Source organism: Gavia stellata, chromosome 1 (genome assembly GCF_030936135.1).
Source record: "Gavia stellata isolate bGavSte3 chromosome 1, bGavSte3.hap2, whole genome shotgun sequence".
NCBI lineage: Eukaryota > Metazoa > Chordata > Aves > Gaviiformes > Gaviidae > Gavia > Gavia stellata.
This window is the reverse complement of record NC_082594.1, coordinates 31,517,087-31,530,082: the sequence shown is the minus strand read 5'-3', so window position 1 is coordinate 31,530,082 and position 12,996 is coordinate 31,517,087. Positions and strand designations below refer to the sequence as shown.

The 12,996-nt window shown below is 44.9% G+C and overlaps 3 protein-coding genes across 3 annotated transcripts; 1 reads left to right on the top strand and 2 right to left on the bottom strand.

Annotated features, from left to right (window-relative positions):
* Positions 1 to 360: 360 nt before the first annotated feature.
* Positions 361 to 10,347, bottom strand: LOC132317101 (uncharacterized). The gene is made up of 2 exons (XM_059818070.1): positions 10,307 to 10,347; positions 361 to 2,961 (listed from the first exon to the last, which is right to left on the bottom strand). The coding sequence occupies exon 2, from the start codon at positions 2,435 to 2,437 to the stop codon at positions 1,046 to 1,048; it is 1,392 nt and encodes a 463-aa protein (XP_059674053.1). The 5' UTR covers positions 2,438 to 2,961; positions 10,307 to 10,347; the 3' UTR covers positions 361 to 1,045.
* Positions 6,331 to 7,995, bottom strand: LOC132318580 (endogenous retrovirus group K member 5 Gag polyprotein-like). Its single transcript, XM_059826251.1, has one exon. The coding sequence runs from the start codon at positions 7,993 to 7,995 to the stop codon at positions 6,331 to 6,333; it is 1,665 nt and encodes a 554-aa protein (XP_059682234.1).
* On the top strand, positions 10,181 to 12,430 carry NUDT15 (nudix hydrolase 15). The gene is made up of 3 exons (XM_059818079.1): positions 10,181 to 10,335; positions 10,464 to 10,654; positions 11,056 to 12,430. The coding sequence occupies exons 1-3, from the start codon at positions 10,184 to 10,186 to the stop codon at positions 11,199 to 11,201; spliced, it is 489 nt and encodes a 162-aa protein (XP_059674062.1). The 5' UTR covers positions 10,181 to 10,183; the 3' UTR covers positions 11,202 to 12,430.
* Positions 12,431 to 12,996: the final 566 nt, after the last annotated feature.

Below are 12,996 nucleotides of genomic sequence, written 5' to 3'. Positions count from 1 at the left end.
GACCTGAAAAGTAGGTGCTCCTCTTTCAACAGCAGCCTGGACACATGCTGGTTTAAACACAGTTGTGGCTGTTTATCTCATGGAAGTACTTTGTCAGATTAAGTATTAATAAACAAGTTTACAAGACCCCATAAATCATAACCTTGCAAGCTTTTCAACATACTACCATAGTAGAAGATGCATTTTTACTTTCTCATTCTTTGCTTGTTCTCATGTCTTTTCTTCAGTCAATGTCTGTTCACCATCACACTCAGAAATACTGGCCTATATTTACTTCATGATCTGTGCAAAACCTCTGAGCGCATGCCCACATCCAAAATAAATCCTAAAGAGAAACAGATTAGAACAGATTCAGTCAACAAAAATATGTTTTATTTTCACACAGTATTCTTTACGTTAATGACCACAAACATAAGATGAAGAAATGGAAACAATTAAATACAAACATATGTATAAAAGCAGATTTCAAAACTTTACCAAAAAAGCTATTTTCAAGTCCTGTAAAGCAGTAATACTTTGTGTCCTTGCTGTGATCAATAGGCTGGTAGAGAGAAAGGGAAAATCTTAGCCTACTAATGAGTATTAGTTGTTTCTAAGATATATGAAAGTTTTTATATTCTACATAATTATACAGTAACATATTTGTAAGAAATGGTACCCTGCTACCTTTCTGACAAGCATAATGACTGTATGAATGTCGGCGCAGAAGTCACGGACACAACATGACGATCAATATGATCAGGTTGATGCCACCTTATTGCTCAGATAGCTCAGTTAATATACATTCTGTTATCGCATTACACGCGCCGTCGGCCTTATGATTGGTTTTCAGCAAGCAAACACGCGACTCTAAGCGTTCTACCATTGGTTAAAGCTAGCTGTCCACGCGAACATGGCTTCTGCCTACACCCTGGTTGAAGTTCTGTCTTTATCATGCTTTCTTCCCTTTTCTTGTTCTGCTTTTAGATTACACAGCATTCATGCTGCCCGAATGTAACCTTTCAGCCCATATCGTTGTCCGCTCATAACCTTTGAGTACAGAGGCCTACATACAAGTTAAGTACAGATCTTCAGTGCTTGGAGTGTTCACAGGATGTCCATTCCTTACCAGAAAATCTCCCACAATTCCCCCTTCTTGTTTTTGAACACTCCAAGTCTCATCGGACGGAATTGGCACTTGGTTGAACCATACTCTTCGCACCATTCCTTCTAATGCCTTTTGTAAACGTTGGAATAAACAAGGCAGCATAAGCAATGCTAAAAAGATGACAAGCAATATCAACAGCCCAGTTTTAACCAATGATGCTAACCATCCTGTAATGCCCCACGATTTAAACAATGATTCCAACCATGAAGCGTTGTCCTGGGTGACAGCATGTAAGATTTTTGCGTGATCCCATATTTGTTGTACATTGGATAAAATTACCCCTGACTGATCTACATAAGCACAACAAGACTCGTTTATAAGGGTACAGACTCCTCCCGCCTGCGCGGTGAGGAGGTCAAGAGCTCGGCGATTCTGCCATACAACCTCTTTCAAGGATTGAACTTCCATCTGCAACGCAGTGATGGCTGCGGCTGTAGCATTGGCAATGAGCTCCATTTCTGCGGAAATATTTACCAGGGCTTGCTCTAACTGTTGAATACCCAATGTAGGAAAGATTGCCCTAACAAAGCTGTGAAAACCGGTATTGTAAATGGTCAAGGGATTCTCTCGGCTTCTCCGATATCGTGACCGCGTCCAAACACCATGCACGATACCATGCATGTCAGAATGATTAAACACTTGGAGGTTTGGTATTAACATTCCAAGCATACAGTGCCCAGTCCAGTTGCCAGGCAACTGCTTTCTGGCTATCGAATCACCACACAGCCACCACAGGCCTGGTTGTAAGTCACAGGTGACTGTGATCGCGAGGCTTTTATTCTGCCCAGTGAGAGCATAGAGAAAGTCGGTCCACTGTTGGAGATCTATACCCGACGTGTTGTTTTGTGGTCCTTGTCTAAGTGCGTTAAATGGACCATATTTCAACTGCACTCTCGTCCAATTTCCCTTCGAGGTATTAAAAATCCCATAATAGGGTGAGGACATTTCATTCCAGGTTACTGCCTCGTTATCATAAGTATAATTGATAAAAACAACAGACTTATTGAGTAGCTGTAATGAGTAGGGATGATCCTGTAAGGGGCTAGATAAATTTCTACATTGACCACTAGCATTGAGTAGTTCATAGGGATTGTATGCACTCCAATTCGTTATCGGAATACCAATTAGGGGGTTCCAATATTGATCAGCCATATCACAAACCCAACATTCCTTCAACCCGGTGATATTTACAGCCTTTTGAAGTAAGGTGATAAACGAATTACCGGAAAAAGCAGTAAGGCTTCCACCAGGTAACGCTAACAAGCCCATAAATAACAACCACCGCTCCATATTTATCTGTTCCTCCACTTACCCTTTTCCTTTTATCTATCCCTATTATATTTAAACAAACCAGCGCACTTTGATTTAGTTTGCTCCCGTTCACTCGGTGCAACAAACCAAATGCGAGGGATCCAAATCAGTCTACTACATTCAACAATAAGCGGCCTAATGTGATCATATTGCTGCCAGATCCGCGTATACCATAAATGAGTCTGTTGGAGCAGTCTGTCAGAGTTGGCCTCAGGCTCATGACCTGTTGCTACCGTGATGTGAGAAGCATTGCGAACCATTTGGTATTGTCCTTCTAAACAGTCATGACACCAATGTCCCACTAATCCTCATCGACGAAATTCATGTCGTCCGCAGTTGGCACAGTCAATGCAAACCCATGGTTCACATTTCCCACAATGCGGTCAAAGGACATTGTTGCGGTGCACGTATTCAGTTGTCATTCAACTGGACGGGGTCAATCGAAGGAGGAGGTTCTCTCCATGGTCTAATCCACCGCGCCGGGACCCACCGTGGACCTTGATCTGTTAAGATACAAGCATAACCTCTCCCAGTCATTTTAACTTCAGCAGGACCTTTCCATTCCCCGGAAATTGGGTCTTTGAACTGTACCCGCACAGGTGTCGAGGGCTGCAGGCCAGATTTCAACAATAAATGATGTATCACTATTGGGGGGGACTCGCGATCGCCCGTTAAGCGTAAAAAATTTAACACATACAGCGCTTTTGCAAGCCGTTCAGCTGGACACAGGGATGAGTCTCCCCCTTTTGTTTTTGCAAAAGCGATTTCAGCGTAGCATGAGCACATTCTACTATGGCCTGTCCCGTCGGGGAATGTGGAATACCCGTAGACCTACGGATACCCCACTGGGTACAAAAATGTGCAAAGCGTTGCGAAACATAAGCAGGACCGTTACCGGTTTTAATTCCATTAGGTACACCTAGCACAGCGATGGATGCGCACATATGTCTAATCACGTCTCGCCGTTTCACCTGTCTGAGCCATTGCCCACATAGCCAGAGAATATGTGTCAATGCTTACATGAACATTTTTTTGACGCCCAAATTCAGGAATATGAGTGACGTCCATCTGCCACAATTGTAAAGCATGCAATCCACGAGGATTGACTCCTAAACCCAATCCCAGACCTGTAATTTGGCAGTCTGGACATGATTGCACAATGCCACAGGCATCAGAAATAGAAAGATTAAATTGTCTCGCTAAAACTTTAGCCGATTGGTGAAAAAATTCATGGGAACACCGGGCTTGCTCAAACAGGTTAGTTTGGCGATTTTCCCAAGCAGCGGCAATTAAGTCATCTGCTCTGTTATTGCCAATGGCCTGACCAGAGTCAAACTGATGACTGCGAATATGTGTAATAAAATAAGGATTGGTTCACTGATTTAACAAATGCAACATCTGTAACAACAACTGGTATAATATCGGGTTTTTCACCTCATGTACCATAGATCGCTCAATCCGTTTAACAGTACCCACTACATACAAGGAATCAGAGACGATGTTAAGAGGTTGAGTTGCCCAGTTCTGAAAAGCCCAAACCTCGGCCTTTAGCTCTAACGTATGCAACAAATCTTGCGGACAACCCGTAAGCAATTGGGAATGTCATTGTCCCTGAACACACCAAGTAATAGCGGCTCGTTTTGACTTTTGTCCTGCATCGGTAAAAACAGTAAGCCCTGGGACAGGCGTTTCTGATAATTGGGGAAGTTCTTCAAACGCTTGGTCCTGTAACAACGGTAAAAGTCTTGTAGGTGGGTAAGCATAAGCATTAGTAATCTGACCAGTATATGCCGCAAAAGCGTATTGTAAAATATCAGAAGAGGACAAAAGTCAATCTAAATAGGATTGCTTAACAGGAATATAAATTCGTTCTGGATCCTGCCCTGTTAAATCAATAATGCGACGCCTTCCCTTTATGATGATGCTTGCAAGCAGTTCTATTCTAGTACACACTGTTGTCTTAGGCTGATACGACAAGAAAAGCCATTCTAATATTATGACACTTTTTGGTGATTGCTGGATTAAGAGACCTAAAACATGGTTCCTACTTTTACTGGAATTAACAATAAGGAAGTGTATAGGTAGTTCTGTAATGAACCGTTGTGACGCCCCACTGACTAATTTCTCGGTTATCTTTTGCAAAGCTTGCTGTTGCTGCATCGATAAGGTTCTCGATGCATCAGCAGATGCAGAAGTCCCTAACAGAGGCATTAAAGGTTCCAGGTCATCATTGGTAATGCCAACAATGGAACGTACCCATTGAATATCCCCCAATAATTTCTGCACATCTGTTAATGTTGTTATCTGCAAGGTCAGCTGTATTTTCTGTGGCCTCAGAGTACCCTGTGTGATGATCCAACCCAAATAATGCCATGGAGGACCCTTTTGAACCTTATCAGGTGCAATTTTTAAACCTTTTCTTTCTACCGTAACAGTCAAATCTTGCAATGTTTTTTCAACATCTAAATCTTTCCCAGCAACTAAAATGTCATCCATGTAATGATACACAAGCAGGAAAGGATTCTGCTCGCGAAACAGTTAAAGGGCCCAAGAAACATACATTTGACATAATGTTGGGGAATTTTTCATTCCTTGTGGTAGCACCACCCAGTGGTACCGTTTTGCCGGTTCCTTTTTATTTACGGATGGGACAGAAAAGGCAAATTTTCCAGCGTCTTCAGGGTGTAACGGAATAGTGAAGAAACAATCTTTCAAATCAACTATAAACAAATCCCAATCTTGGGGAATCATTACCAGAGAAGGTAAGCATGGCTGTAATGCTCCCATATCTTGCATAACTGCGTTTATAGCACGCAAATCATGTAACAAACGCCACTTCCCCGACTTCTTTGGAATGGCAAAAATAGGAGTATTCCATGGAGTGTTTGAGGGAACAATGTGACTTGTCTCTAACTGTTCTTGCACTAATGTTTGAATGATCTGCAGCCGATCCTCTTTCAGCGACCACTGGTCTACCCACACTGGACTTGATGTGGTCCATGTGAGTTTTAGCACCGGCTGCATGACCGTGGCTGCTCCAGAAAAGGTGAAGTGACTAGTCGGGCACCCAGCTGTGACAAAACATCACGGCCGATAAGAGCAAGTGGCAAATTTAAGCCATAAGGTCTAGTCGCTACTATTGCTCTGTCTTGAAACCTCAAAGAAACTGGAAGTTTACTTATCATTGTGCTTTGCGATCCACCTACGCCCATAATGCTTGTTGCCGCTGGCACAAGGGGCCAAGCAGGTGGCCAAACGTAGCAAGGAATGATAGTAACATCAGCCCCGGTATCCACCAACATTGTTAATTGTAAGGATGAACCACTTGGATGTTCTACAAGCACCTTCTCCTCTGGCTTTCCTTGGGCAATGTCAATGGCTAGTAAAACATTTGGCTGACCCGTAGACCCAAAACTCCCTGTCCCCCGTGTGTTGGGAAGGACTCGAGGGACGGCAGAATGAAAAGGAATTAATTGTGCGATCTTACTGCCTAGGGGAACCGTAACCGGGGGTGTTAGCGTATATACCATAATTCGTATAACCCCTTCATAATCAGCGTCAATAAGACCTGGTATGATAAAAATGCCTTGTCTGGACACTGAGGATCGCCCGATCAACAGAGCACTCAACCCATGTCCTAAAGGACCCTTTTGATCTGAATCAATCAAAGTAACCGCAGTGGTAGTTAGCGTAACAGTTACTGCTGTTGCCAAGTCCACTCCTGCGCTCCCGGCTGTGGCAGCGGCGCAGCGGTCCAAGCACCCTGCACGGTCCCCAGCATTTGTGTCGTCACGCGAGGGGACCCAGTCGCGTTCTTCCCTCTGTTTCCCGAGCGCCTGCACTCTGCAGTATTGTGAGTGGTAGTTTTGCAGTTACTGCACCATTTTTTGCTGCTGTCGTTGACCCGCGCTTCTATATTCCTTGCGAAAGTGACCCGACTTTTTACAGTTATAACACCTCTTATCCTGTTTTCCCTTTCCCTTTTTCTGTATAAGCGGACGCACCGCGGCTCCAACAGCAGCAGTCATAACTGTCGCCTTGCTGTTTGCTAAAACCCGTTCCGCAGTCTCTAGCAATTGAGCAGTAGTGCTTCCCCGTGGGAGAGTACTAAGGGCCTTCTTAGTTTGGTCATTAGCATTATCAAAGGCAAGTAAATCTAAAAATTTCGCTTTCATGGTTTTGTCAAGATCTGGGTGACCGGAAATAGCAGTATGCAGCCTGTCAATAAATTGGGAGTATGATTCTGTCAACCCTTGCCGGATGGACATAAATGCTGGCACGGTTTTTTCTTCCCGAATGCCTAATAAAGCCTTTTGCGCTAGCTGTTGGCTCAACTGTAAAACAGGTACTGTGAAAGTAGCCTGCCAATCCGCGCGCACAAAAGGACCAGAGCCCATTAACATTTGCGTTTGTACCCCTTGCAAGGGATCTCCTTGCGGGCGAGGCTCAGCGGCTGCCTGATCGCATAATTGCTGCCCGGTACTAAGAAATTGAAGCCTTTGTGAGGGACCAAGCAACATTTGAACAATTTGTTTGCTATCATACGGAGTTAACAAGTTTGCTGTGAGCAAGTGTTCTATTAATGCTCTCATATAAGGAGAAGTTAACCCGTACTGGGTAACAGCTTGCTTAGTCTCCTTTAATATCTTCCAATCTAAGGGTTCCCACGCCGCTTGTCCCGCTGGTGTGGTAAAAACTGGATAGGCGGCAGCCTCCAAAAACACCCCTTCTCCCACCGCTTTCTTAATCACTCCCTTCCATCTATTTTGAAAACCGTTTCCTCCCCTCTCATCTCCCCCATGCCCATCTATTCCCGAGGCCCCGTGCATGGGAGGAGGATAAGCAGGTGGAGGGTTAACAGATTGAGCATCTAAGCGAGCTTCCAACACTTCTAATTTCTTAATTAGTTCCCAGAACTGATGATCTTTCAACCCCCCACCCCCACCCTCAGTACTCGATGACGATGGGGATGGCGGTAAAGGAGGATAAAGAGGTAACTCAGCGGTAGGATTCTGCTGCAACTCTTCCGAGGCTTCTTCTCCCCCTTCAGTTGCAGGAGGAGGAGGAAAACCCTCGGCTTCCCCTACAGGAACAGGTTCTTCTTTCGGCAGCACCTTAGGAATTGCTACAGGCACCGGCCTTTCTCGGGGCTGCGGCGCAACGATTCCTGGAGGTTCACCAAAAGACAGTCCTGTAGGGTTAGTTTCCTTCTCAGGAGACAGCGCCATGAACGCCGCAGCAGCAGCACGTCGCTCTGCTTGCATTTCCGTCAAAGTCTCCGAGATTAATCTCCACGCAGTGGAGAATTTGACCGCCTCCTTGGATCCTTCACTAACTTCGTCCCACAGTACAGCCCCAATTTTGGACCAAGTGTCCTGAGCATAGGCAGTCTCAATCGTGGGGATAAGCTTTTTATCACACGCCCAAATTAACAGCGCCTTCAAGGTAGACAGGTCATAACTCAGTCCTCTCGTAGAGAGTATATGTAGGAGAAACTTGAGCACTGCCACCTCTTCCTTTGACGGAGAAGCCCCCATTCTCCTCCCGGCCGCTCGCTTGATCAGAGCGAGATTCCCTTTGTTTTCTTAGCGCGCTAAATTTTCCCGAGTGCTCCGGTAGCACTCACCTGTTCCGGCCGGCTTCCGCCCCCTCTTTTCGCCGACTGTGCATCGGGTCATCCTTAATCCATTGTCAGTCTGAGGGTCCCTGTTCAGGCGCCACTTGTCGGCGCGGAAGTCACGGACACAACACGACGATCAATATGATCAGGTTGATGCCACCTTATTGCTCAGATAGCTCAGTTAATATACATTCTGTTATCGCATTACACGCGCCGTCGGCCTTATGATTGGTTTTCAGCAAGCAAACACGCGACTCTAGGCATTCTACCATTGGTAAAGCTAGCTGTCCATGCGAACATGGCTCCCGCCTATATCCCGGTTGAAGTTCTGTCTTTATCATGCTTTCTTCCCTTTTCTTGTTCTGCTTTTAGATTACACAGCATTCATGCTGCCCGAATGTAACCTTTCAGTCCAAATCGTTGTCCACTCATAACCTTTGAGTACAGAGGCCTACATACGAGTTAAGTACAGATCTTCAGTTCTTGGAGTGTTCACAGGATGTCCATTTCTTACCAGAAAATCTCCCACATACAAATGTGGGGTTTTTTGTTTAAAAAGGTATGAAGAGAATCACCCTCATACTTGTTTGTAAACGCTGTTTGGTGTAAGGTACAGGAAAATGGTGTTCACAGAAAGTAGAATGTTTTCATTGTTCAGGTAAACAGCCTTGTGTTTTTTTAATATATTGGACCAGAATGAGCTTAGTGGGTGAGGAAAAGTCTTTGATAAGATTTTTGTAAGATCACTGTCATCTTAATTCGTAAATATAGAAGTGGCATAACTGACTGATGTTTAATCTGGAGATTAAGGTACTCCAGCTGTACTGGAGGACGGATATGAACGAATGAGCTTGGTTTACAAAAAGTCAGTGAGCTCGGCAGTTTGCCCAAGATTATTTTATTTTTATTTACTAGTGTCAGTAATTCAGGATGTGGGCTGACATTACAGCTAAACAAAACAGTTAACTACTGTCAAAGGGCAGCCTTACTTCTATCACGCCCAGCCATACACTACTCTGACATTTCCTTCATGCCAGCACTGGGACTCATCTGATGCCGTACTGAGCCAGTTCAGGCAATTAAACGCCAGAAAACTAATGCCACAAAACGCAGTGATTAATTTTCAGCCAGTTTGGCCCTAATGACCGTCATAAGTAAATACAAACATCTATATACAAGTATTTCAAAACTTTCCCAAAAAGATATTTGAAAGTCCTGCAAAGGAATAATACTTCTTATCCCTGTTGTGATCAATAGGCTGATAGATGGAAGGGGAAAATCTCACAAATATTACAGTTGTTTATAAGGAACATTAAAGTTTGTATCTTATATTTTACATAATTATCTTTCTATAATAAAAAAATTTTGAAAATGAAGGTAAACATTGGCTAGCAGAAATTTTTATTTCTTATGAGTCAGGAACTGTTCCTCTGCCTACAAGTATTCTGGTTGTAGTTGTATTTTTTAATGATTTCTTAGTGATGCTTTTTAGAATTCTGAACAAGTCTGCACTCAGAGACCAACTGGCACCCTGATCTCCAAGAAACTGAGTTGGAACTAGCTTGGTTTTAGGTGCCCCTCTTTTGCATATATTTATTTTCAAGTCTCGGAAACCTCATTAGTCCCTTTGTATTCAGAGGCCAAAAAAACCCCAAACAGAACTATAAAATGCAAAGCCACTTCGCCACGCAGGCTGCATTTCTCCCTCTTGCGCGCCTCCCTGGGAAACTCAATTGCCTTCCTCACGAGTGACAGTTGCTGCCCTCGTACTGCTGCAGCGACGCCGAGCAGAGCCGTCAAACACCGGTCCCGCGTCCCTCCCTGTGATTACTGGCCCGGCGGAGGCGAGGCGCGCTGGTTCCCGCCAGCGGCTCCGCGGGGAGTGAGCGGCGCGGAGACAGAGCTCTCTTCTCCCCGTTCAGCCGCAGGCCTCGCCCCGGTGACGTCACCCTCAGTGCGCATGCGCATCTTGCGCACTCCCAACACTCTCCCGGAGCCACGGCCTCCCAAAATCAGGTCGCGGCCCGATTGGAGGAGCGGCCCCCGCCCGGTGCCGCGCTCCGGCCTTGAGGGGAGCGGAGCCTCCACGAGCGCCCGCGGCTGGCATGGGTGACGCAGCGCAGCCCCCGCGGCCCGGGATCGGCGTGGGGGTGGTGGTCACCAGCCCCGCGCACCCCAACTGCGTCCTCCTGGGCAAGAGGAAAGGCCCGGTGGGGGCCGGCACCTACCAGCTCCCCGGAGGCCACCTGGAGTTCGGGTAGGAGCCCTGAGCACCCCCCGCCGCGGCCCCCGGGGCCGCGCACGCCGGCGGCGCGAAAAGCCGGCTGCTCGCCCCGGGCCGGCCCGCCCCTCTCCTGAGGCGGCCGTGCCTTCCCCCGCCCGCAGGGAGAGCCTGGCGGAATGCGCGGCGCGGGAGACGCTGGAGGAGGCAGCGCTGCCGCTGCGCAACATCCGCTTCGCCTCCGCCGTCAACTCGGTGTGCGCCGCCGCCCGCTACCACTACGTCACCGTCCTCATGAAGGGCGAGGCGGAGCCGGGGGCGGAGCCGCGCAACCGCGAGCCCGAGAAGAACGAGGGTGAGGGGCGCGCTGGGGCGGGGGGGGCTGCGGTGGGAGCTGTCCCTCGGGTTCCTCCGCAGGGAGAACCGCGGGTACGGCTGTTCGGGTGTATCAAAATACACCTTTGAGCACGTTTTAGCTTAGTTTGGTTTGTTTTTCCCTTTATTACCGCATCGCTTTGACATAACAAGGTCAGGGAGAGGCTACAGATACATTTATTCTGCAGATCTGAGAAAACACGCATTTCCAGGAGGGTCACAACTTAAGGGGAGAGGAGTAATAAATTTAAAATAACTGCCTATGCAACAAAGGCCTTGAATTTGTGTTGGTGATTTCTGCACAATCCACCCAGACTTGCAGAGGCAGAATTGTTATATGATTAATCTTATACTCTGGCTTTTTCTTTTTTTTTCCTACAGGTTGGGAATGGGTTAAATGGGATGAATTTCCTCCAGCAGATCAACTGTTCTGGGCCTTACGCTGTTTAAGAGAGCAAGGTTACAATCCTTTTACAGAAGAGCTCAATCATCTAAAGGGGTACACGGGAAGTCACCAACTAGTGTAAAAACTAATTGTACGTTACGTAACAAACTAAAGGACAGACCTGCTTTTTTGGTGTAAAAGAGAAAAGGATATATCATGCTCACTCTGCCCATGTGAAAATATTACCCTTCCCAAAGCCAAAGAGATGCCAAATGTTTCAGTGCTTTTACCATATTTCAGATGACAGTTGTCTCTCATTCCAGAACTGCTTCTAGCTTTAGTGGTTAACAATGTTTTCTTTTATAGAGAACTCACAGGGTTTTCTCTGGTTAATCTTTATATAGATGAATAGACCTTTGCAAGTCAGAACTAGTCAGAGAAGCTTACTCACTTGGAAACAGTTACGGCATCAGGCGCTAGAGAAACAGAGTTGTTGAAACCACTGTCCTGTTTTCTATGTAAAACTGCTTTGTGTATCATGCTGCTTTCCTGTAATTATAAATCTTGGACCAATTTTTAAACTTAGCCTTGTCTCATAGCTTCAGTTAAGATACTGTCATGAACAAAAGTCCCATTTTACAGGCAGTGCCTCATTCTCCTGCAAACAATAGTAGATACTTGAAAACCACAGTGTTATGAACATGAGAAGGTTGTGGTGGCTTGTTGCAGGAAATGAAAATTCCCTGACCCTTCCTGCCACCCACTTCCATGACAGAGTTCTGTTTGCAGCCTCAATTACGTCAGAATTTATCTGCAGAAGTGTTTCAGATCTCTGCAGTTGATCTTAATTCCTGATCACATTACTAAACTTTTAATAGTTTAATGGAGAGGTGCCGACAGTGTTCTACTAGGCTGACACAAATAACACTGTGCAAACTAACCTCAATTATAGGTGTAGCTCTACGGCAGACAGTCATACCTTTTGGCTAAAGAGGGTTGTCACTATTAAACAGCACAGATGGGTGTAATTCTCTATGGCTACTGGGATTTGATAAATTGTTAATTTTCAGTTTGATGTGACTAAATGATTGAATTGGTAGTGAATGAAATCACAGTACACAAAGATATATACAAAACCAAGGAGTTTATATTTTTCATTTTTTCTAGAATCTGTAACCAAATTTGATTCTTTTCCAGCTGTAGTCATTAGGACATCAGCAATTAATTTTAGGATATGACTTTTTAAAAAATCACTAATTGGCTTTTTTAAAACAGAGTTTTTGTCTGTTTCCTTTAGATATACCCATTGTACAAAATGTTCGAGATACCTTTAATTTTTTTTGAATAAAACATAAGCACAATATTGAAAGATTAAAATTGTCTGAAATTATGAATTGACTTGTCACAGTTCTTAAAAGAAATGAGCTTGAAGGGTTTAAAGCTCTTCCTTACTTTGCACATACATTTTCTTAAATGAAGACGGTTCTTTCTGCTAAGAAGCAGAGAGAGTGATACAAGGTACAAGGATGCTACTGACGATCGCAAGCCTCCTGCTTAGAATTTGAAGTATTAACTACACGCAGCTTCCCTTAGGACAGATACTCTTTCTCTGAAGTGAAGAGAGAAGATAATGTTATAAAGCAGTTTTGAAATGGGAAATATCACTGAAAATTCCTTTACTACTGTATCTTTGTAGAAACCTTATTTTTTCTATTCAAAAGAGGAGATATTCTTCTTGAAAGCAACTTTATGTACACTGACAATTATTACATTCGGCTGTCAACAAAGAGGCTGTAGGAAGAGTTGACAGATGTCCTGCCCATCTGTCCCAAAGAATAATGACCAAAAAAAATTATTAAAATTATTTAGTGCAATTTTAAATTTTAGAAGGCATCTAGCTCCTGATGGGAAACAGAGGACACTGTCAAATGGTTTGT